Here is a 24,473-nt window from a genome sequence, read left to right on the forward strand (position 1 = left end):
ATATATATATATATATATATATATATATATAGTAAATAAAGAGATCACTGCCTATGTGAGAAAAATTCAGGTCTTATGTATTGCAGGTGTGAGCTGCACTCGGTATGAACAATGAACAGCCTAACCGCAGTAAAAACATACACCCATTTTCCTCAAACTGCAGAGGCTAATAGAGAATGCAATCACGTCCAAGTGTGTGTGTGTGTGTTTGTTTCCAGGTCTTCCCCCGTGCTCCTCATGGGAGTCTTCTGTCTCGTCCCTCATAAAACTCAAGCACTTCTAAGAGGTAATCCTGCCATCATGAAGAAGTGTGCGACTGATGGCATTCAATTATACACGCATTAGCTCAGCATAATGGATCTCTGTGATCTCACTCCTCCCGTCTAGCACAGCTTTCAACGCTCCTGGAGACCCATGGCTGATCACTCCATCCTATTCTCTTTCTCTGGCCCCCTCTAAGTATTGTACAGGTATACTTCACCCCAGAAGGTGGTTTTAAAAGGCAATACTGCTCACTGAGCTGTGCAGGGGATTCCTGTTGCTAAAGACAAGTGTTTTTCAGGGAATAATGGCTGGTGTTGGGGACTGTTATTCTGTTAATTTCTCACATTATGTAGGTGGGTTTAATTCAAATAGTATGCCTTCCTCTGTAATAACATTAAATACTGCATTGTATGGCTTTATAGCTATGCGATGCAAAGCCATAATCCCACACAGTGCTCACAGTTCAATTAAAGGCCGTGATCTAATCAGATTAAGTTCAATTTAGAAGGGTAATTGAAGGGAAAGTTTACACAAAAATTTGAAAATGCACCCATCTTCATGTCGCTCCAATCCTGTATGACTTTAATTTTATTTACAAAAAAGACGGAGATGAAATGATTCCTAAATGGCATCCCAGCAAAAATTATCTTTCAGAAAAGTTATTTTTAGACAAATTCCAGTGTTAATGGATTTTATTACTGATTTCACATATTCCTGAAACATTTAGTTGATGAACAGTTTTTGTTTTGTTTCCCTTTTTAAGTGGATAGAAGCTGTTTCTGCATGACTGCTGCCAGATGAACTAACTTGCCTTGAAAGGACTGTGACCATGGCTCCGACATGAAAAGTGATTGACGTGTAGGAGGAAGCTCTAAAATAAAGTCAAACATCTTAACATCTGAGGTGGATTCAGCTGTTCTAAATCTGACCACTTAAAGAAGCGAAACGTTCCCTTCTGTGGCTGTACAAGTCGGAGCTCTGTAGTGCAGAAAAGAGGTGAGGAATCGAAGAGGCGCACACTGAAGCAGAGCACTGATTAGAGCAGTTCAGAAACACACACACACACACACACACACACACACACACACACACACACACACACACACACACACACACACACACACACACACACACACACACACACACACACACACACACACACACACACACACACACACACACACACACACACACACACACAAAGAGCGAGCCAGAGTGTAATAAAGTCTCTCAGGAGCTTTGCATAAACCAGAACAAACCTGCCGGCCACAAGATGGGCATCCACCTGCTCCCTGACTACAGATCAGCTCACACCTCTACACACCACCTGTGTGCATGAGAGAGCTCGAGTCCACCACACATCTTATTATGGAGCTCCTCTATATCTGAACCAGCATGAAAAGATCCTTGATAAAGATGTTAGAAAGATGTAGGAAAAAATTTGATCTAGCACTTCATAATTGTAACATCTGGATCAAGTCCACTCTAATCACCAGATAAGTTTTCTTGGCAGCTCAGGTGATGGGTGGAGAGAGAGAGAGGGAGAGAGAGAGGTAGAGAGAGAGGTAGAGAGAGAGAGAGAGAGAGAGAGAGAGAGAGAGAGACATGAGCAGAGGCCTGGTTACTGCCTCGTCCGTGCTCGAGTCAGTGCAGCCTCACGTACATGAGTCATGACAAATGGATTTTCAGTGCTGCCCCTCCGGCTGTTTAGCTGTGCTTTCCTCTGCTGATTCTATTTGAATTGACAAATGAAAATAAATCTGATTTTCAATGGCGTCCTTTACATTAAAATTCATTACGTCTGCCGGTCTTAACGGTGGGGCCTCATTGGTGGGACACGGCCAATTACCATTTAAATAAAATCTATAAAAGAAGACTGAAATGAGTCCGTTTTAAGTATTTTGGGATGAGCGCGCAATTCCTTACGCCCATCCAAATATCTCTGCCGTAGATCAGTGATCATTTCTCTTCCCTGTCAAGCTCTGGTGGGCATCCTGGGGCTGTTGATGCAGAACGTTAATTAATTTTTAGCGTAAATGGGCTGGATTGGGGAGGAGGTGGGACCATTAGCCCACGGCTTAACGGAGGCACTATCGAGAGGGTCGTCTGCATGGCGGGAAAACGACTTTGATCTACAAAGCAAAGTGACGGGGAGAAAGAGAGAGCTAGTAAAATATCAAGAGAGAGGAGGAGTGCGAAGGAACTGGGAAACACCCCATTAATGGCCCTCTTGAGTGCTGAGAAGGGGCTTCTGGCTGTTAGTGTAGGAGCTTGGCGCATCCGACGGGATGAGGTGAGGAACAGGAGTAGCCTTCAGCAAACTCAATCATGTACGACTGCAGCCAGAGACTTCAGCACACAGCAATGGGAATGTAGTTTATTTTCCTTTCTTCCATCTCAACACACAAACCAACACATGGACACAGTCAGTGACGGGTACAGGGACATGTATACACAAAATATATACTAAAATATTCGTTTTTGTGTAGGAATACAAATTTGTTTTTCGATTTAATGCAAAAGGGCTTCTCTGCCCTTATCTTTTCACCATAATCATTCTTTATTCTCATGAGTTGTTGTTTAATGTGTGTCTCTCTCTCTCCCTCTCAGAAAGAGGAAAGTTGATTTAATTACAGCTAGCAGCCATTTCATTTCAGGAGGATGGTTAACTGTGTGCCAGGAGCAGAGTGCAGCTCTATGTTGTGATCTGTACTGCTTAAAAAGACTTATCGAGAGAGACTAATAAAACATGAATACAATGAATAAATAATGAATGAATAATGAATGAATAGAAAAACAAAACATTTTTATCATCTATTACTCTCTCAACTTAAAGAAGTACACATTATTTCTTAACGCGGACAACAAAAGAGTGATTTAGTAAACATAATAAAGCTCACAAGACTGCATTTAACAGACATTTTTTTGATTGTAATAACAGATGTGCCACAAGTTAGACTGACTTTTTGTTGCCATCTCATTTTGAGATTAAGTGTTCCCTAAAGCTAAGATGGACTTTAGTTTTGTTCTGTAAGTAAGTAGGGTAAACATTTGGGGTTCCAAAGTCTGAGCCCCCTTGTAGAAATGCTTCTAAATTGCTTTTTTCTTAAAACATGTTTGTGGCGAGCAGGACGAGGCAGAGGGCCGTGAGAGAACGGCGCGAGGGCGGCGGCGTGATTGCTGATGTGCACTGAAGAGCAAACCCTGTTGTATTATATAATGTTAAACAGATCAGTTGTTCATGTACATTCAAACATGAATAAATACACTACCAAGGTTTGGCATTGGTAATAATTTTTTATATTTTTGAAAGAAGTTTCTTATGCTCACTAGGGCTGCATTTATTTGGTCCAAAAAACAGCAAAATCAATCTTTTAAAATATTTGTACAGTTCAAAATTGAATATATTTTAAAATGCAATTTATTCCTGTGATGATTCTTCAGCATTATTTTTCAAGTCTTCAGTGTCACATGATCCTTCAGAAATCATTATAATATGCTGATGTGGTGCTCGATAAACATTTCTTATTAAATTACAATATTTAAAAAAAATCTTACCAATATAAAAAAATTGACCGGTAGTGTATATACATAGATTCATCACACAGTAAATAGAAATCACTTGAGCTGAAGCTGAATGTGACCATCAGAAAGGGAAAGATCCTGAGATGCTGGATGCGTTCCAGGAAACAACACTGTGTCCAGATGTTTTATCAGGCTAAACGACATCCTCGCCTGACACATGAAAATGAGGAGTGATGGAGCAGCCTATATAATCTCAACCTCTGCTCTGAGGTCAGAGGTCATTCTCTCGCTTTTGAGGCATCCGCAATGGTTAATCTCTGCATCAGTGCAGAATGCTTGAGTGGAAAATGATTACACAACTTCTTAACACAGCTGTATCAGAGGGACGTGATCACAATGTCACTAATGATGAGATCTGAAGCAAAACAGAACAGCTTTGGGTTCATGAACAAGCAAAAGGATTCTAATCAATGTGTTCTTACAGCAGAATGTGTGATATAATGAGACCAAGACGATGGGATTGTGTATTATTTAGACGGCCAGAAGTGAACAAAAAAAATCCATGCGAGGAGAGCCGTGAGAAGATTAACAAAACAAGTGCTGTTCTCAGCCTTCTTAAAGCGATTTCATTTGTGAGTCAGAGGGCTGATGACCAAGATTTTCTGCTGTTCTTCATTTCATTTAAAGCCAAACGAGCACCTGGACAGGACCCCAGAGCAGAAGAGAGTGGAATGGGAAAGGAAGTGTGTAGTGTGTAGGAGTGTGTAGGAGATAGCCAAGCTATTTGACATGTAATCTGCTGATAAAGAGAAGATTGAAAAGCATGCTTGCTTAGCTGGCTCAACAAATCCTCGCTCACTCTCTCAATCAGACCAAGGGCGAATTCAACAGGCAAACAGCAGTGATGGAAAACAAAGCTGGAGAAGGACACAGAAGCAGCAGAGAGGGTGGAAGAAAATGACAGAAAAAGGGAATTCACACTTTGTTCTCTTGAAACCAAAGTAGCCGTGCGTAGACACAATGTTAAAAACCCATAGTGAAACCCAATGTGCTAACAGAATCAGGTCTGTGTGTAGCAAAGCCTCTTCAAGGCAAGTCCATTCACTCTGCAGAAATCTTAGCAATGCCCCCAGGAAGCTATTTTCTATATACCCCCATACATACACATACAGCTCCTATAAACTTGAATGGGGAAAGACAGATTATGTCAAGATTATGAGTCAATAATGTGTTTCAAATAAGCAATTCAGGATGAAAAAGTTCTGGTACTTCGATACTCAATTCAGAACACATGACTGACAAGCAGCTGCTCCGTGAAGAGCGTTCGCTTGATGTTAAATGCACTTTGTGGTCAAAATGCTGGTCTTGGCAATATTTTAATGAAAAACAGTTGGTTATATGTCATTGAATGCATATATAGAGAAAATCTCATGGCAAAATACTTATAGATCTGTGCAGTCTTGCAGTGTAACAGACCTGCCATTGTCAATTATGCCATTTTTAATCAAAAAGGAAGAAAGAAAGAAAGAAAGAAAGAAACGATCGAACGAACGAACGAAAATGTACTCATCTTGATAACTAGCAATTTCAATAAGCCTCTACAGTTAGATACAAAAAACTTCAAAACACTTTTTGTTCTGTCGCTTTTGAGTTTTGACTTTGTCTTTTCTAAATAATAATAAAAGAAAATTCTAAGAAATATTTGCCCTCATATACTCTTTTCAAAGTGTAAAAAAAGTTATAAGTACCGTATTCAATTGCTGTGGTATAGAAAGACACAGACAACCATGAAATTGAAATGGTGTTGTTACTGACTTCTGAAATTCACACTTAGACAAGCAAACAAACAAACGGAAAAAAACAAACAAACTGTATTTGTCAAGTAGATCTTATTAATGGACATGTTTGCTTGAAGTAAAATCGAAATCTTTAAAAAAGGTGATCGCCTCTTTTAGCTGAAACATGAGACTTCCATTCTAACATCTGCCATATTGAGCTGTAGGATTTTGATAAATGGTGTTTCCTTCTACTAACACTGTCTTTGGGTTTGGGCTGTATCTAGTTTAAAAGTGGAGAAAGAGAGAGATCAGCGTGGTACAAAAGCTATAAAGCACTTTTTAAATCTCTCAAAATGTTGACGTTGTTCCAGCTGAAAAAGACACAGTACTTCATTTTTCCTTTCCTGCATTCACTTTCTCAGAAAGTGACACACTAACACAAAATGATTTCTAAATATATATATATACACAGTGAAGGATAAAATGTGTGCATGTGTGTGTGTCAGAGGTACAGAAGACAGTCCCTGAGAAAGACTTACAGGAACATATAGTGACTCCTCCAGAGCTCCTTCACATCAGTGTCAGCATGTGGGCTGGACTCGTATAGTTAGTGACGGACCGAGGCCTGACACTCCCTTAAATATTACCACTCCAGCAGTAAGCCAGTTATACGTCCGCACAGAACCATGTGCTTTAGATGGAGGTATCTAACAATCTAAATAATGCTATATTTTCTGCTTCAAGACTTGGAGGCAGATGTGAATGATGTGATGAGAGCCTCAGTACCTAAAACTATTGTCTCCCACAATAGGTTTACATGCATCCAAGGTCAAAAAACACTTACATGTTCTCATTATTGCAGAATCACCTCTTTCCTCAGTGTCTGAAATGGTCCTTTCTGAGAGCCTACTATGATCCGATTGGTCAGATGGTCCAGGGGTTGTGATTGGTCTAGAGCTTACAGCGCGTGTTGAAAACAAAACGCCTGAACCTGAATTTGAGCTCCGGAGGCTTCCTTAGCACATGCATTTAGTGATACAAACAGTAGCAATGGCATCAGTTTTACCATGCATGCATAGTGGATTTGCTTTTGCAGCGCAGAAAACAGCATCTTTTCGACATGTCGACAACACAAACCAAACTCTTCCAGGTCTCAGCCAATGAAGGCCATAGGGTGGCTACCTACACAGGTTTGTGCAGGAAGTTAGACTGGAATTACTGGCGACTCGTTTTCAGGCAGTTCAGAATTGGTTCTTTCTCTTGAAAGACAATAACTCCATTTGTCTTGCACTTTGATCTTTGCAGACATTTTACATTCACAAAAAAACGGTAAAACACAATACATGAAAGGTAATTTCTGAAAAAAATCATAATGGGGCACTTTAAATCAAAACCGACTTCATTTACTTTCTCAAGGTTTATGCACTTAATGTGCGTGATTCATCAGTTCTGCTGACGTTAAGCATACTTTTCACAATCTATTCAATTCCTGATGGACAAAATAATAAAAAACGTTCCCCTTGTAATATGCCGTTTCACTCAGAAATACATTACAATACAGAAGAAAAATAATCATTTTAAATTGGCAGTTCACCCAAAATTAAAAATTCTGCCATCATTTACTCACCTCTGTATCATTCCAAACCTGTATGACTTCTTTTTTTTTTGTGGAAAAATGTTTTAGTGTTTATTTGAAAACCTCATCAAAATATCTTCTGTTGTGTTCCACAGAAGAATGCTAGTTTGGAATGACATGAGGGTGAGTAAATGACAGAATTTGCATTTTTGGGTGAATTGTCCCTTAAAGACGAAGCATAAAATGCCACTGGTGGTTCTGCAAGGGTTGGCAAAAAAGAAAACACAGGATACTGCTATTATTGGCTAGTTTAAAAGAAGTGTGAAGCTTTCATTTCAATTCTAAACGATTTTGACTTTGAATATGTCTCTGGCTGGTTGGGTAAACTCTCTCACCCACCCACTCGCTCAAAAAAAAAAAAAAAATCACTTACCAACTCCAACACACTCTATCACCTCAGAAACCATGACAACCTTTGCTGACAAAATGGGCTGGAGCCGTTTGAAAGCGTTTGAGGGGAACAAGAAAAGAAACTGGCACAAGATCTAAATCCATCACTTATTTCTAAACGGAAAAACGCCCATGCGTTTGGTGGATATCAGCATTCTGCTTCTGACCTCATGAACATATACATACTGGGCCCCTTCAGACATCTATAAGGCTCCTATTTTCAACACAGCCAAAGAACATGCTAAAACCTATATTTGTCAATTAAATGCTGTCCTTTTTTATTTGAACTTATTTTTATTTTAGAGATAATCATTTGGTCCCTGCTTAACATTCAAATACATATTCTATCTGTAAAAAAGGTAGTATGAAATATATTTTATTTGTTTTAAATAGCAAAAAGTAGAGGGTGCAAGAATCTTAAAGGCCACGTACATAGTGTGAAGTTTCAGGAGTGACAACTTCATTTAAATGTGGGAATGAGTCCCCTTAATTATTGTTCCATCTTCCACGTATGTATGGAACATGACTCACCCACGAAACTGCATGATTGACACCGTGGTAAGCATGGCAACGCTCTGGTGTCTTGCGTGTTTGGTCTCTTCTATTCTGACCAAAGAAATAGTACAGCGACAAAAGACTTGTACATGTTCAGCAATTTTGACTAAAACAAAGCCGAAAGAGGTGTTGTGTCTTTCTTATGCTCATAAAGGCTGCTTCACATTTCCACTTATTATAATTGTTTTTAGGCTTGTTGTTTAAGCTTGGCTCATAAAGCGATCGAGTTTATGAATTTATTAATGTGATCATGTGGAGGTTGCGATATTTTGTTCTTAATTTCAGCATAGAGCATTTGGATTTTTTTCGGTTGATTGTGGGCTTGTTCTTGTTTGCCGTTTTTCTAGCAAGATCTGGCAACATGAATGAGTCAAGGCTCGTACCGCTTTCCCTGTGATTTAAGCACATGCAGAAGAGAGAAACATCTCTAATGCACATTAAATACGTCATTAACAACTAGTTGCATTTGCATGTCCACATAGAATTTCTGTAAATGCGGTTCCGTAATTTTTCGGGAGTTAATTCGGATGTAGAATGCAGTTGTCACTCCCGTAAATCACTGAAGTGAGTGTGTACAGAACAGGATTAAGCACTAAAAGGTGAATTGACAACCGAATTTAGTTGCAGTGTGTCGTGGCTAATGTGATTCCACCAAGAGTGTGAAAAAAGAAACAGGATAGTTTTTGTTTTTTTTAAAGCCAACCTCATCCTTAAAGATAAAATAGCAGAAGGAGAGGTAAACCACAATTAGACCAAAGATTCAGAGAAAGATGCTGCGGTCTTTAATTAAAAGGTTCATGGGAGTGTTTAGAGCGATCCAAGCACAGATTGATGTGAGATAAAGTGGCCAGCTGTGAGTAGAGGAGGTTTTAACATCCAGCTCCTGGCTGATGAGAATCAAATCACTCTCCTTGGCATCCGAGTCATTAATGACAATAGGCCGATTTGAACAAACTCTGGTGTATCTCTGAGGTCTCTGGATGCATGTTGCCTGATTACTGTTGACGTGAGATGATGAGACTGGCTGTGGGGTGATTAGAGGAGACTATAGCAAGCACTAAAGTCTTATGACACAAGGGGAAGGTTAAGCCTCTGCTGACTTTAAGATTAGGTCGACCTAATGTATTAAGCATGAAGACTAAAGACTAAAAATAAGCAGATCATAAAAACAAAAGGGGTTTCAAGAATTCTCTGTGTGTGTGTGGCTAAACCATCTCATGTGATTCTCTGAGTCTGGACACAAATCTTCTGCCCTTCTGGATGACATGAACTTGTCTTTGTTTTCTAAAAGCATCTGGAGCATCTCTCAATGCCACCTGGAGGCCAACGACAGAGCCTCTGGTATCTTATCTCAATCAGAGAGCTGTTAATCCATCCATGCCCTTCCTGCTGTTCTCTCACAGGCCTGCCTGTCCTCACCCAGGTCAGGCCAGATCGAAGACGGGTGACATGTACCAGCTCTCTCTTTTGTAGACACTCGGCAAGGTTTTACCCTGCCATTTATATATTGTTAACATAATAGTGAATCAAGTGTGATGTACAATGAAAAATGCTATTTTTAAGATTTTTTTTTTAAAGTTTGATGGATGATAGACATACTGCTTCACCATACAAACAATCTCCCCAGTCCACCCACACCATTTACAGAAAGCAGCAAAAATTGGTCATTCAAAAATTGTCATGGTTGTGATGGCACAACCATAAGCAAGCAAAATTATATGAATCAGAATGTAACATGGTCAGAAAAAGGGTGGAATATGATCATGTAAAACTAAACTGCTTTTTGTGCAAGAAACCTCGATTAATATTATAAATGGAGAGGGGGGGGGTGGGTAGGTGTAGAGAATTGCCCAAATTCTTGTTGCTTCAGGATCATATCCAAGAAATCCACCAACTAAAAGTTCAAATTCTTTCAAGGAGAAAAAAAGAGAAGGAAAAAGCACTGTTGTGCTTTGAAAAACAGGTACTGTAGCAGTATCTAAAAGATCCTATTTGGATAAAAGAAAAAGTAATAAATGTTGAGCTTCAGTCCTGGTTTTTTTCTTAGGAAGTAAAAATATTGTACGAGTGCAAAAATGCAATAAGCACTACTTTTTGTGGTTTAGGAAAGTATTTTAAAAGTTTTATTTTGGTGAGATTTTTTTAATTTTAAAATACAAAACCTAGTTCCTTTTTTTACCATTCAATATTTATAAAAAATTATTTTCTTGCTCAGTAATTCACATTTAAACATAGAAATCATTGCCACCCAGAGGTGGGTTATAACTCTGTACAAGTACCCTGACAGATTTCCTTCAAGGGTTAGTGCACCCAAAAAAGAAAAAAATATACACAAAATAATATATTTTGAAGAATGTTGGTAACCAGAAAGTTGACGGTAGCCATTTACTTCCATAGTATGTTTTCCCTACTATGGAAGTCAATGGCTACCATCAACTGTCTCGTTACCAACATTCTTCAAAATATCTTCTTTTCTGTTCAACAGAAGACAGAAACTCATACAGGTTTGGAACAACTTGAGGGTGAGTAAATGATGACTACATTTTTGTTTGAACTATCCCTTTAAGTAACTTTTGGGCAAAGCTTCTGCTGTGTGAAGCAGGGCAGGGCAGAGAGCCGTGGGAGCGGAGCGAGGGATTTGGCTTTTTGGAAAGAGTTCTTTTGCCTCTTTTGAAGATGTGGGTGTGGTGTATCCATCTCAAGACGATGTGCAAATCTAGTGTCTGCTGGAAAAATGTGATTTATAACTGAGATATGATTAAAATTTTTCATGATGTATATACATCACACCTCTCCTATACATCACAAAAATGGTGACTGTTTGCACTATAAAACAATTGTGGCCAACGATTTCATAATGACTATTGATAGACTTATTTTCACCATGCCACTATCACCATCACCAGTGCTTGCTAAGATCCCATGCGACCAGTGCTCATTATCTGAGTAGTAATTTCAGAGTAGTCTACATTTCTCTTAATCATTTGTATCATTACCGTTGCTCCTACTTGAGTAATTATTGATATAAATAAACAATATTACTTGTACTTGAGTACAGATTTTGGCTACTCTACCCAGCACTGATCCTGACTCACCTGCCGCTGCTGGTGTTACGGAGGATGACAAGGGCATCAGGAAAGCCATCCAGGTTATAGTCTCCTAAGTGCAGGGTGATGGGAATTTGCAGTTCTCTCAAAGTGGAACTGTCTTGAGGGGGCACAAAGCCCCAGACAGAATCCTTCCAACTAAAGTCCAACAGCACCGGCACCCAATTGAGCTGCAAAGGAAGACAATTCAGTTACATGAGCTGATTCGCATTATATCACTGCTAATGTACAAGGTGCTGCAGGAAAAATAATAAAAATTCAAAACATCCATAAGTTTGCATTAGTGTCAATAAAATTTCAAGGCCACTCTCAAAAGTCTACATAACTTTCTGAGAAAAGCATATTAATAGCAAACCTAAATGCACATTTAATTGATATAAATATAGATTTTTTTCAGAAATAAACAGAAAAGTAATTAACCAGAAACATGAAAAGCAATGTAGCAAAAAAGCAAAGTTAATTTTATTCACACCACAGTAGCTATGTTTCCATCCATATAAGTTGCGAATTTAACTTGTATGCAAAATTGGAATATTGCATAAAACATTTACAAATAAAAGCAGGGTTTCCATCCAGTGAGTCGAAGAGAACAAAATCGTCAATTCCTGATATACTGGCGTTATATATCACTAAGAAAATTAGAAGCCACTGTAATTAATCATTTTCATATATAATAAATTTCTTTGCGCAGATGAAGCGCACAAACATTATATTGCTTATATTATAAGCGTTATAAGCGTATAAACATTATATTGCTTTTGAAGGCAGATGCCTGCTGTTCTGGAACGCTGTCGTGTAAGACAGTTCTGGAAGGTAATTATACCAAACCACTTTGACGACAGACTTTGGTCAGGTATTTCAGAACAACCAAAACAGCATATCAGATGCTGTGCAAAAAGATCGGCCCGCTGGTTAGTCCAGTTATCCCGATTCAAACGAGCGCACAAGTTTTTAATGCGCATCTTTAGAACTTATGCGCATCTTGGCGTTTCCATCCACCAGTTTGTTATGCGATATCCCAAAATGCAGATAAAAATAGGCGGATGGAAACATAGCTAGTGTAATGTGGCCCTTGACATGCATCACTATATTGTATAACGTATTAAACAAAATTACAAAAAATGTAATTTGTTCAGAATATGTATTACTGCACATTAGATATAGATATTTTGAAATTTTGAACAAAGTTAATGCTAATACATAAGACTGGAAGTTTAAAGTTCTTCTGATTTCATAAAATATCAAAATATGATCACACTAAATGACATTATGAAATGAATAATGTTTTGATGAATTGAAGAACCAAAGAAGGGCTCCAAGCAGAATACAAAATTGTGGTCCTCTCGCTCTCTGGAATCGGTCATTTGCACGTGTGTGGGGGTTGCACAAGCACAGATGCTACAGGCTACTCACTCATGAATGTAAAACAGAGAGCCAGGTGCATCTCTGCATGTATGCATCCATGGGGATAGAGGCACAGATAGAGGAGGGAGAGAGATTGCTATAGATGTAGGGAGGTGGAGATGGATACAAAGTGGTGAGGAGAGAATGCAAGAGAAAGAAGGCAGAGCGTTCTGTAATGGCTGCTAATAAGGTTTTCTCCTGATCCTTGGCACACAACCAAAATCAGAAATGCTGAAGATTAGGCAAGAGAGAGCGGGTCTGATTTGTTTATTTGTACAAACTATTTTGTATTTGTATACAAATAATATCGCTAAAGCTAATGTTGCTATTACCTATAAAATAAGAAATAACTGATGTCAGTCTCCTCTACGCTGAAAAGGAAAGCAGAACTCTAACTTGTGAGTCATGGTGTGCACTGTCGGCCTAGCTGCCTCATTATGAGCAAATGTAAGAGTCCTGCAATGTTTGTTTATATTGCAGCACCATTTCCCGCTAAGCGTTTGACAGGTTATCTAGGACTATTTCTGTTGAAAAATATTTGATATGCCACTCATAATGTTAAAAATATAACAATAATTTTTTTTTTAACTCTCTGATGGTCTTCAAAAAAAAAATCACACTCGTGGTCTTCGGGGTCTATTGGACCCCAGACAACAACATTTAATTTTGTAACCGAACAATATTTTTTTTTTAACAAATATAATTTTACTCTGTTCATTAATGTTTTTACTCAACATTTGTGCAGTTTTTGTAGAATTTATGATTTTTAAAAAATGTCTATAAATAAATATTTAATTAAATAGGATTTTTACAAAAAAACAGCATTTTATGTTAAATAAACTTTATGAAAGACCCAGATTTCTAACTTTCATTCCTGGGGATACCATGGATAATTTTACAAGGTTTAATGTAAGATTTTTGCCCATTTTTTGGAAAATACAGATTAAAATTTGTAATAAATCACTTTAACCACTAGATGGCTATAGAGCTCCATTATATGCTATTTGCTATTTGAATTACTGAAAAATATAGTTTCTAAAGTTGGATTCAGTTGGATTCATATCTAAATATTATAAAATCACAATTATAACAAAAATAAAATAATTTTTGTCAAAATTGTGCATTTTTTGTACTGAAAAAACACAGCACACACAAAAACAACCACAACAGTGAAGTGCCAAACCTGCAGACAGGGTTGGAGCAAACACAGGGTGTGTGTGTGTGTACATTTTATTTTTATTTTTATGTGTACAGTGTCACCAATTTATTTTTGAGGTGGTTCTTCACTTTGTATGATTTTATTTGACAAATTATAAGACTTTTTATAGCATTACAAATGTATTTCTGTGTGTGTGTGTTTGTGTGTCTGTGTGTGTGTGTGTCTGTGTGTGTGCGCGCGCACATTTTCAATGCGTCTAAGTGTTACCAATTTATTTTTCTGGTGGTTCTGCATTTTAGATTATTTTATTTTACAAATGATAAGAGAACAGTTTTTATAGTCTGTATGTATTCCTGTATAAATGTATTCCTCTTTATGTGTGTGTTTGTGTGTGTGTGTGCGCCTGTGGTGAGCATGATAATTTTGGATTGTGGATGTTTTTTGCATTGTTGGAAGTGTGCCACTTTATTTCTGTCATTTCTGTCTATGTGTTCTACGTTGTTTCTGATTTTGATGATGTTATTTTGTCTATTTTGATTGCGGGGTCCAATAGACCCCGAAGACCACAAGTGTGACTATTTTTGTCACGCCAACATAAAAACAGATATCATAAAAAAAAAAAAAAATTGTTGTAGATCTAGAAAGTGTTGAGAGCCGTAGAAGGTTTCAATCCATTTGGACAAAGAGAACATTTTTTTTAATTTGAGCAAAAGTCATTTGGGGTCCAATAGACCCCGAAGACCATCATAGTTAAACCGTTAAAAAAACTAAATAAAGATATGATAACTAACTTTTAAACCACCAGAAACAATAACTCACCTTAAATAAAGATATGATAACTAACTTTTAAACCACCAGAAACAATAACTCACCTTTAAAAAAATGAAAGACTTTAAAACTGCTAGAGATGTATAGTCAAACAGTTAGTGACATAGCAATAACTAACATTCAAATATTAGAGACATAATACTAAATAATCCCCAAACATTAGACACATAACAATAACCAACGTTTAAACAGTTAACAACGTAAAAATAACTAACCTTCAAAGTAAGCATTTAAGACACAACCCCATTTCCAGAAAAGTTGGGACATAGTGTAAATGCAATAAAATCAAGAATCTGTGATTTGTTAAAGCGCTTTATTCAACTGGCAAAGGTACAGAGAAAAGATTTTCAATTTTTTCACTGACCAACTTAATTGTAATTGATGGCTGCAACACATTTTACAAAAAAGTTGGGGCAGAGGCATGTTTACCACTGTGAAAAATCACTGTTCCTTTTAATTACACTTTTTAATAGTTTGGGAATTGAGGATACTAATTGTTGCAGTTTTGCAACTTTTTCGCCAATCTCATCTGATACAAGACAGTTGCTCAACAGTCTGAGGTCATCATTGTCTGATTCTCCATGATGTGTCATATTTTCAATAAGATACAGATCTGGACAACAGGAATGTTAGTCAAGCACATCCCTTCTATGGTGTAGAGTGTTGTAACGACTGAGACAAATCAGACAATAATCTTTTAAACTTACTCTGGGATCTGTGGTAAGAAGGGCAAGAAGGGTCTTGGTTACCATGACTACGATCAGATAAGTTGGTTTTATTGCTGTTAAAAATGTGAACATGCACCCCAGAACACTGTGTGAATGATTTACTGTTTGTGTAAAATTATGTTTGATACTACAGTATGTATTTTATCATACAACCAACGGTCAATGTAACCCCACATGTATCGTGTCTCCTATCTAATTAATCCTCATTTAATGACACACACTTTAGTGTACATCACCTTCTCTTAGAATGCAGTGTGTGTTTGTTATATCTATCGGAGTATAAATGGATACAAACCCTAACCCATATGCCTACCACACTTGAGATAGCGTCATAAATCCTCCCAACAAAGGAATCTCCCGCTTAGAAATTCCCCATTTCTTATTGGTTGAGCCAACCCTGAAAGGTGGGACCTTTCTCAGGCTTTAAATGGCCTCTACACAAGCCCTTCCCTCTCTTGGCCTTCTCGGTACTTCTCAACCCCACCAGAGGTCCTAAGTAAGCAGTCCTGACTGATGGGCTGTTAAAATAGGTTATGAGATGCTATGACAGCTTATCGGCGGACTTACTGATGGCTCATCATAACTAAGTGGAAATACAGACAGGGTTTTAAATTGAACATGCTTGGCAAACCATTTCTAAACTAGGGTCATTATGGTGGAGCACCTCAATACCAATTCAAATAAAACAAATGACCCTTATGAAAAGACACTGACTGGGTGTACATGCTGGTACGTATTGGGGCATGATAAAATGCATGCACACATTCGGTTCTGTTAGTGAGAGTTATCCCAGAGTCCTTCACTCCCATTGTACTATTATAAGCTCCAGATACAGAAACAAAATCCTCTCTCTCTCTCTCTCTCTCTCTCTCTCTCTCTCTCTCTCTCTCTCTCTCTCTCTCTCTCTCTCTCTCTCTCTCTCTCTCTCTCTCTCTCTCTCTCTCTCTCTCTCTCTCTCTCTCTCTCTCTCTCTCTCTCTCTCTCTCTCTCTCTCTCTCTCTCTCTCTCTCTCTCTCTCTCTCTCTCTCTCTCTCTCTCTCTCTCTCTCTCTCTCTCTCTCTCAGCCACTCACACAGAATGGCCTTAACTCCCAGACGAATTCCTCTGAATTGAAGACTCTTTTCATTCAACATAGTAATTATTATGCAAACAGTCATTGCCCTTGTGGCCATCTACAATCGGCTTCCATCATTCTGTGTCTGCGTGTGTAAATTGACTTATATCAGTACTGACTGCCAGTTAATGCTAAGCCTTATTGATTTATTAGGGAGGGCAGATGGAAATCACAAAACTGTGGGCTGTCATTGTGGTGAACACACAACAGGTATACTCAAAACCCCCTAGCTGATAGCTACAGTACAGCCAAAATAATGCATGGTTGAGATCACTACTATTCTAAAGATGGGCGTTCACACCAACTCAAATATTCGTCAAGAAGTTTCAGCCCGATTTTCACATGCAATTTGTCTGTTCACACCAATGCGTAAAAATCTTTGGACGAGCTGAATGAAAATGCTAAATTATTCTATGACAGTAGGTGGCGCTTATTGAAAAGCAGAAATACGCAGGTTACCCAGGTACACACTTCTATTCACTATGGAATTCATCAACTAACACCAAATACAAGAGCACAGATAAAAGAGAGCTACTTTTGGATTCTACATCTACTATTCACTGTCGTTTGTAAAATGATCTGTTCACGAGCGCCACCAAATAACAGCATTGGTTCTGTGCATGTGACCAAAATCTTACTGGTTGGTCAGGTTTAGGCCCTGTCCCAAATGGCACACTTCATATGCACTTTCGGTCTTGTGGACTTACAATGGCTGCCACGTGCGCATGTCCATTAAGTCCGGGAGACCGAAGGGTGTCCCATTTGTCATTTTAGGGACAATTGCGCGAGCGAGCGCCCCCTCTGTGGTCGATTTGTGCCCTAGATGCGCACTTTTGCCGAGCCCGCACTGATGCAAGCTCCACAGCAGACCTCTTCCCGACAGTCAAACCGGCGTTACGTTACGAAAGTGGAAGACCGCGAGTGCTCACTTTGGGACAGGGCCCATATCACAGTTTGAAGGAAAAGAAATTACAACACCTCACTGTAAAAATGATGTCGCATTGATGGCATGCAAATGTTTGTGTCGGTCTGAACAGACGTATTAACAGCTGTTAATATGAAATGTTCAAAATGTTTATTGCACTGAATTTTCACAGCGAACATTCGTCTTGGTGTGAACAAGTCTTTAGAGGTTTAAGGGAAAGCAAGAGAGAAAAACACCAAACATAAAAGACTAAGAGATGATTGAGTCAGTAAAGCTATCAAGCGTTAGATGGTGAGACATGTCCTGCTTTCAGATAAAAGAGAGCTGCTTGCATGTGCCAAACTTGGCATGTAGATGATAAGCCTGAATATGAGCAGGTTTGATCTACATTGAAAACATCCTTCCAAAGTTTAAAAATAACCTGAACCAGCTGCCGTGTGGAATAGGTTTTGGCGGCATTAGCTACTGGCCAGGGAAGACTGTTGGCAGCAAACCAGACTGGCATTGTCGACCTGTACCATTTCGCAAAGAGCACAGCACACATTATTATGCTAGATGTGGCAGCATCCCTTGACTGTAATGTTGACGGAAGAATGGAGGAGGCCGGCAGGGTCACACAGAGAGGGATGTAAAAAGCATGCAGGAATAAGCCTGAATGTATGTGACAAAATGTACTGCTTATCAGCAGCTTTTAGAGAAATGCGAACAAGTTTAAGTCAATAATTCAAGGCTAGTAATCAGATTATATTTTAAGCCGCTATACAACGGGAGAGTATTTCCCCACCATCTGGACTCTCAGACAGGTCAGGGATGGTTTGGGCACTCTTCTGGCAGGTGCCTAGAAAGCCTGCGTACGCCACTTATTGTTTAAAAGGACATGAGAGCTCATCTGAGAATCAATCAGGGCTTTCTAACGCAGAGTCTGCACACTTATCCTGCCCGTGGTAAAAGTCAACCTGAAAGACCAGGTGATCTGAGATTTTTGACTAAGACTAGGACTGGCATCCCAGAGTGTGCATGACGGATGAGTGAAGTGATTAGAAAGCCTGAAAATGAAAAGAATGAGTGGAACGGGTAATTTGAAGTGTATATGCGATGGGACAGGGTCTGTTGCTGATCACAGAGAAGAAAGAGGTAACTCACTGCTAGAATTAGCCTTCCATCCAGCTATCCACTGCACTACTGATTAACCCAATCAACCCAAACTGGAGCACATGCACACATACACACACCTTAAGTTCAATCAAACAGAAATGAGATGGAAGCTAATCAGTGTCATCCAGGATAATGAGACACTCTGTAATTAACCAACTACCACGGAAAACACAGCAATTTCTTATTTGGCTTACTGCTTTAAGATGTTTATTAGCTGAACACAGCTGTGAAAGACTTGCAAAAATGCAGAACGCCACGAGCGTCTAGACACTAAGAATGATGGGATACCTCAACACTAGCGATTACTTCAGCTTTGTAGCGTCTGGACCAATCACACACACACAAATTATTCATTATATTTAATGAATAGTCCGGCAAACTCACTCTCCCAACAAAGATTTGTTTAACTTTCCCCGAAGCTAACACCACTGGCAGAACTCAGACACTCACTTGTGTCCTGTTACATTGATAAGAATTTTTACAACCCCTAAAAGGGAATTCCTGAGAGATGTGACACTCACTTGATTCTTACTGAGAAGAAGTAAACACTGTTAATCCTACATATTCTATATATATATATATATATATATATATATATATATATATATATATATATATATATATATATATATATATATATATATATATATATATATATATATATATATATATATATATAACCACTTGAGAAATGTATAAACATCTATCTAATTTTCACATATCAAGATTTTCCTACTGATGTTGTTTTGGCCTATGTTTTCTTGTAAACTTTAATGGGTTAATGTATCAGACTTTGCATACTATGGTTAACCAAAATCATGTGTGTTGCATGTTTGATCTCTATAAACTCCAATCTTCGTTCCCCATTTGTTTATTTACATTACATTTTGCTAACTTTGTGACGCATGGGTATTATAAGAATCTTGAAGATTCTTTTTCTTGAAATAACAGATTCAAACGCCCTGCTCGAACACAAAGGGTCATAAAATCTCCCTTCAAAGGGACAACTTCTTATTGGCTCACACACCTCCAGAGGGTGTGACATCTTCACACTTTAAATTCACTGAACACAAGATCAGCTCTCTCTTGACCCTCTTGACTCTCTTGGCTCTTCGCGCTCTTAGCTTCTCTTAGCTCTCTCTTTCTCTTGGTCCTTCCTGAGAAGTCCTGATGTGAAGATGATGCTAAACTAGAAGTTTACTTGCTTTCCTGTATTCTTCTTCAGCTCTCTTTCCCTTGGTAAACTGTATGCATGCATGTATGTGTATGTTAGAGTAGTTTAAATGTTTAGTCTAGTTAATAAAGTCTTGTTCATATCACACGTAAAGTTTTGCCTCAAGCTCATATCCGGAGTCACTAATCATATTGATCTTAACTACTTGCTCTTAGTAGTACTTAGTAAGAAAGACATTTCCCATGCCCCGGAAATGCACATTTCTATTAATTAATTAATAACCAATATTGAGTAATTGGTTGTAATGTTAATGTAGCTACATCAAGTTAACCCGTTTAACTGACACACATATTCATAATCAATTATAACAAGTTATGATTGGTTATTAATATTTTATAGAGCTAATTTGCTACAGCTGTATAGGTTTTTATTCTGCTTGTTCACGACACACGACAGTTTGTCATGTTATGAGCCACTTACATCATTTGAAGTGTCTCATTTGTGTAAAAGACAGCTTGAGCGCAGCAAACACCATGTAACCGAAAAGCATATATGTCAGCAAATTAGGCAATATCATTGTTGCCAAAGCGACAGAGAGGGGAAGAGAGAGGGAATGATCTCTTTAATGCAGAAAGACATGATAGCCTTTCCTTAGCAAAAGTAATGGGACATCTTAGATGGAGGAGATGCTGTGCACAGAATACAAATGGCCCATTTATTCCCTCCCTCATATCAGTCGTAGAGACATCATCACGTTCGCATTGCCAAGACTCCATCCCTGTGGCTTTGTTTACTAAAGCGCAAAAAGTCCCTGTTATAGCCGAGCTATGCTTTCCACCACTCCCACATCCCAGCTGTGACGCTTCATTAGGCCAAGAAATTAAAATCAGAGCTCGCCGGCGGGAAGACACCAGACGAGGTGCCATTACATCAATAGGTGCCACTGACAGATGATATGAAAATGCGACGTCTAATGAACTGCCATCTTTATGACACTCCGGGAGAAAAAGAAAGAAAGAAAGAAAGAAAGAAAGCTTTATTGCTCGTCGCATTACAGGGAATGCATGCCATTCCACCCTGCATGTGAAACAGAATCTATAACAGACAGTCTCTTCATTAGCTTCCCTAGAGGAGAGAAGCACAATTTGTAATGAAATGTGGTACAAGAACCAGGAGACGAGCATGTCAGATCAGAGGTGTTAATGGCAGGAAAGGTGGGGAAGGGTACAGGGCAGGCTGTTATTACAGCACGCAGTGATTACGTCTGAAGAGAAAAGACTAAACACGGCACCTGCAAGTGTCCAGAACTGAAGGTCACCTGCAGGCAGTGATTAATTTGTAAATGAGGAGTGCTGCAACAAGGACTGGTGGTGGATCTGACAGGTTTGGGGGATGGAAGTTGTGAAACAAAGTGAGTTTAGCATCCTTTTGACACTTCAAGAAACTAATGTGATAAAAATGCATTGCTTGTTGTGGACAAAGCTTTGTTGATGATTTTGGTGGGATCTAGCTTGTGTTGCAATGTCAGCTTGCGGTATTGCAACATGTTGGCAGAGCATTTCTATAGCCATGGTCAGTTTCCTAATAATTAGCATTAAGGCAATTTGCATCCATGTGTAAATAAAATTATTTCAATATTACACTACCATTCAAACAGTTTCAGGTCAGTGAGATTTTTATTTAAAGAAATTAATACTTTTATTTTGCAAGAATGCATTAAATTGATCAAAAGTACAGTAAAGACTTTTATAAGTCTACTTTTACAAGTGACTTCTATTTCAAATAAATTATGTTCTTTTCAACTTTCAATTCATCAAAACATTCTGGGAAAACAATATTTTCACAAAAATATTAAGCAGCACTGTTTTCAACATTTATAATAAGAAGAAATATTTCTTGAGCACCTCATTAGCATATTCAAATGATTTCTAACGGATCATGTGACACTGAATACTTTTAGAAATAGAAAACAGTTATTTTAAATAGTAATCTTACTGTATTTTTAATAAAATAAAATAAATGCAGCCTTGGTGAGCACAAGATACTTCTAACAAACCCCATACTTTGACCCTAAACCTTTGAACAGTCGAAACAGTAGAACAGTAGAAACTTGACACATTAAAGAATATATATATATATATATATATATATACATATTTTGGAAAAGCAGGTTTGGAATGACATGCGGATGAGTAAATTATAACAGAATTTTCATTTGTTGGTGAACTATTTATTTTCTGTAACATCTTATTTATGTAATTAATATTGATTACATTCCCTATATTTATTTTTCTATAAGCCTCTTTTGCCACACTTTTAAAAGTATTAGGGCATATACAGATGAAAAACTAATTGTAAAGTTGTTTTATATATATATATATATATATATATATATATATATATATATATATATATATATATATGCTGTCACACTAGCTAATTGCCAACTGGAGACAGGTGTGCACACAGGACCTGCAGAAGACAGAGAAGCAGCAGTACACCTGGGCAGACACACACACACACGGTCTAAGGACAGTAACAGCATCTCAGCTCCCATAACACATTTTACCATATTCAAATATGCACACATTCCCCCCTTAATCAGTTTAGCTAATGCTAAGAACTATTCAGATTCTGTGTGGGCCGACTAACACCTCATGAGTGGCAGCACACAAGCTGAACAGGTGGTGCTGTGACACTAGGGGAGTGGGACGGCATGAGTACTGACAGAATCACCAGCTGCCATGAGCAAAAGAGAAAATGAAGGCCTCAGTGCCCTGTAAGCAGATAATGGCCAATCTAACCTCATCAGAGTGCGGCAATGGCTCAGAACAGGCTTTACAGGGATGTCTGAAAAATGTTACCCTTAGTAGCTTTGCCCACAGGACACTTCCTTCTGATCATGTAGAGGTGTCAGGATAAACAGATACACCCAGATACAAAGCCACATCTGCACTAACACTGATCAATACCGTTAAGCAAACTGCTCAGAGACTGACGCTTTAGGTGATTTCAGACTCACAAGATACATAGATACATAGGTAGCAAATACCCAGACAGGAAGACAGACAGACAGACACACGGCAAGCAGTACTGGGAGTGTGAGCCATGATAGTAAGTTCAAATTTTATTTATACTCCTCTGAGAAAAAAGTACAAAATAAATGGCCTGACACACTCAGCTGATGCTGCCAAGCTGGAAACAAAGTTGCTATTACAGAGTACATGAAAATGAAATGAATAAGTGTGAGATGCCCCGGGCTGAAAGAGAGAGCAGCTCAGCCTATGAAGGCGTCCATCCCTCCCCCCTTCCCCCATTCACTCCCTCATGACACTGTTGAAATTCAATACACACGTACACAGACGCTCACTTCAACCACCTAAGACAATCTATTGCCTCGCTCTCCATCATTTCCTCCCCATCTCTCTTTCTCTCACCCGCCATGTTTTATGTATGCTGCTTTGCTGCATTGCAGCTTAAGGGATAGTTTAATTCTGTGGTGATCACAAAGTCCTTCTCTCATTCTTTTTAAGTCTGTGAACCACGTCTATGATCCAGGCACCCATTTAATGTGAAAAACAAACAGGTGTAAACCACATGCAAAAATCGGGAAATGGATGTCTTATTGTCAAAATGTTCAATTCAAAACACAATTTGAGTGTTTCTGAACTACTGTAGCTTAACTTTTGAGGACAAAATTACTGAAATTTTCTCAAATGTTAGAAGCTAAACCTGAAAATAAATGGACCATAAAGAAAAGAAAAAACAACAACTTATTTTAGGGTAGGACTTCAGGGTAAAGATAAGCCTTAGTTTATGGTAAATGTAATTGGCTTAGATGCCCCTCACCTTGAAATCAATCACACTGTTGCCATCCACAATTTTAAAGCTTTTCCTTTATTTTAAAGCAAGTATATGAGGGATCTGTGTGTTTGGATAGTATTTTTACACAAACTATCAAAAAATATTTCTTTAAAAACCACCAACTAACAAGTTGGATTGTGAAGATTACAATCTACGATTTGGGGTATAGGAATTTAATAATTCAAATAAATAATGTGGAGCCAAGCCATCTAATGCTGTATATGTCAGCATGATCATTTTAAAATCAACTCAGAATCTGACTGGGAGCTAGTGTAAGGACTCCAAAACTGAAGTAACATGATTGAATATCCTGGGCCCAGTCAATATCCTGGTGGCCTGTTACTTTTAACGCCATATCAGTCTAAATTTGTGATATAAGGTTTTCTGAGCGCACACATCCGAAGCACGCGCACAGAAAGCTGGCTGTCAGACGGCGCTTACCATGAGTATTAAACTAAGTTCTCTTTTAGATCTTATTGCGCTTAAACTGTCAAATACACACAAGGTTATGTAAAAAATACACAAAGTTCACATAAACACGGCCGTTATGTCTGTGAACGTAAATAGCAAGTAAAGAAATCGCATGTGTATATTAGATCTGTGTATTAAAGCAGAGTAATATACAGTACCTACTGCTATATATGCTAAATAATATGAATCATACAACAAAAGAAAAACAGAATCTCACTCACTGCTCTTGATTAAATAACTATAATAGCTTTAATAAGAATACATTTCTTAATTGAATGCTGCTGTTAAATGCTCTGGCGAGGGGATACACATGGTGGAGCGTGTACAGTTCACTCAGGGCGGGGTCTATGCTAATAGGGTGGAGTCCATCAACAGTCATGGGCGGGGCCTAAGCAT

General features: G+C 38.4%; 1 protein-coding gene across 1 annotated transcript in view; it reads right to left on the reverse strand.

Moving 5' to 3' along the window:
• Positions 1 to 24,473, reverse strand: part of itfg1 (integrin alpha FG-GAP repeat containing 1) — a 142,670-nt gene that overhangs the window by 52,586 nt on the left and 65,611 nt on the right. Inside the window, exon 10 of the mRNA XM_077229264.1 lies at positions 11,244 to 11,425. Coding sequence (XP_077085379.1) covers positions 11,244 to 11,425 — 182 coding nt within the window. The remainder of the gene's footprint in view (positions 1 to 11,243; positions 11,426 to 24,473) is intronic.

Source organism: Siphateles boraxobius, unplaced genomic scaffold (assembly GCF_051911475.1).
Source record: "Siphateles boraxobius isolate OS27281-9 unplaced genomic scaffold, OSU_SipBor_1 130, whole genome shotgun sequence".
NCBI lineage: Eukaryota > Metazoa > Chordata > Actinopteri > Cypriniformes > Leuciscidae > Siphateles > Siphateles boraxobius.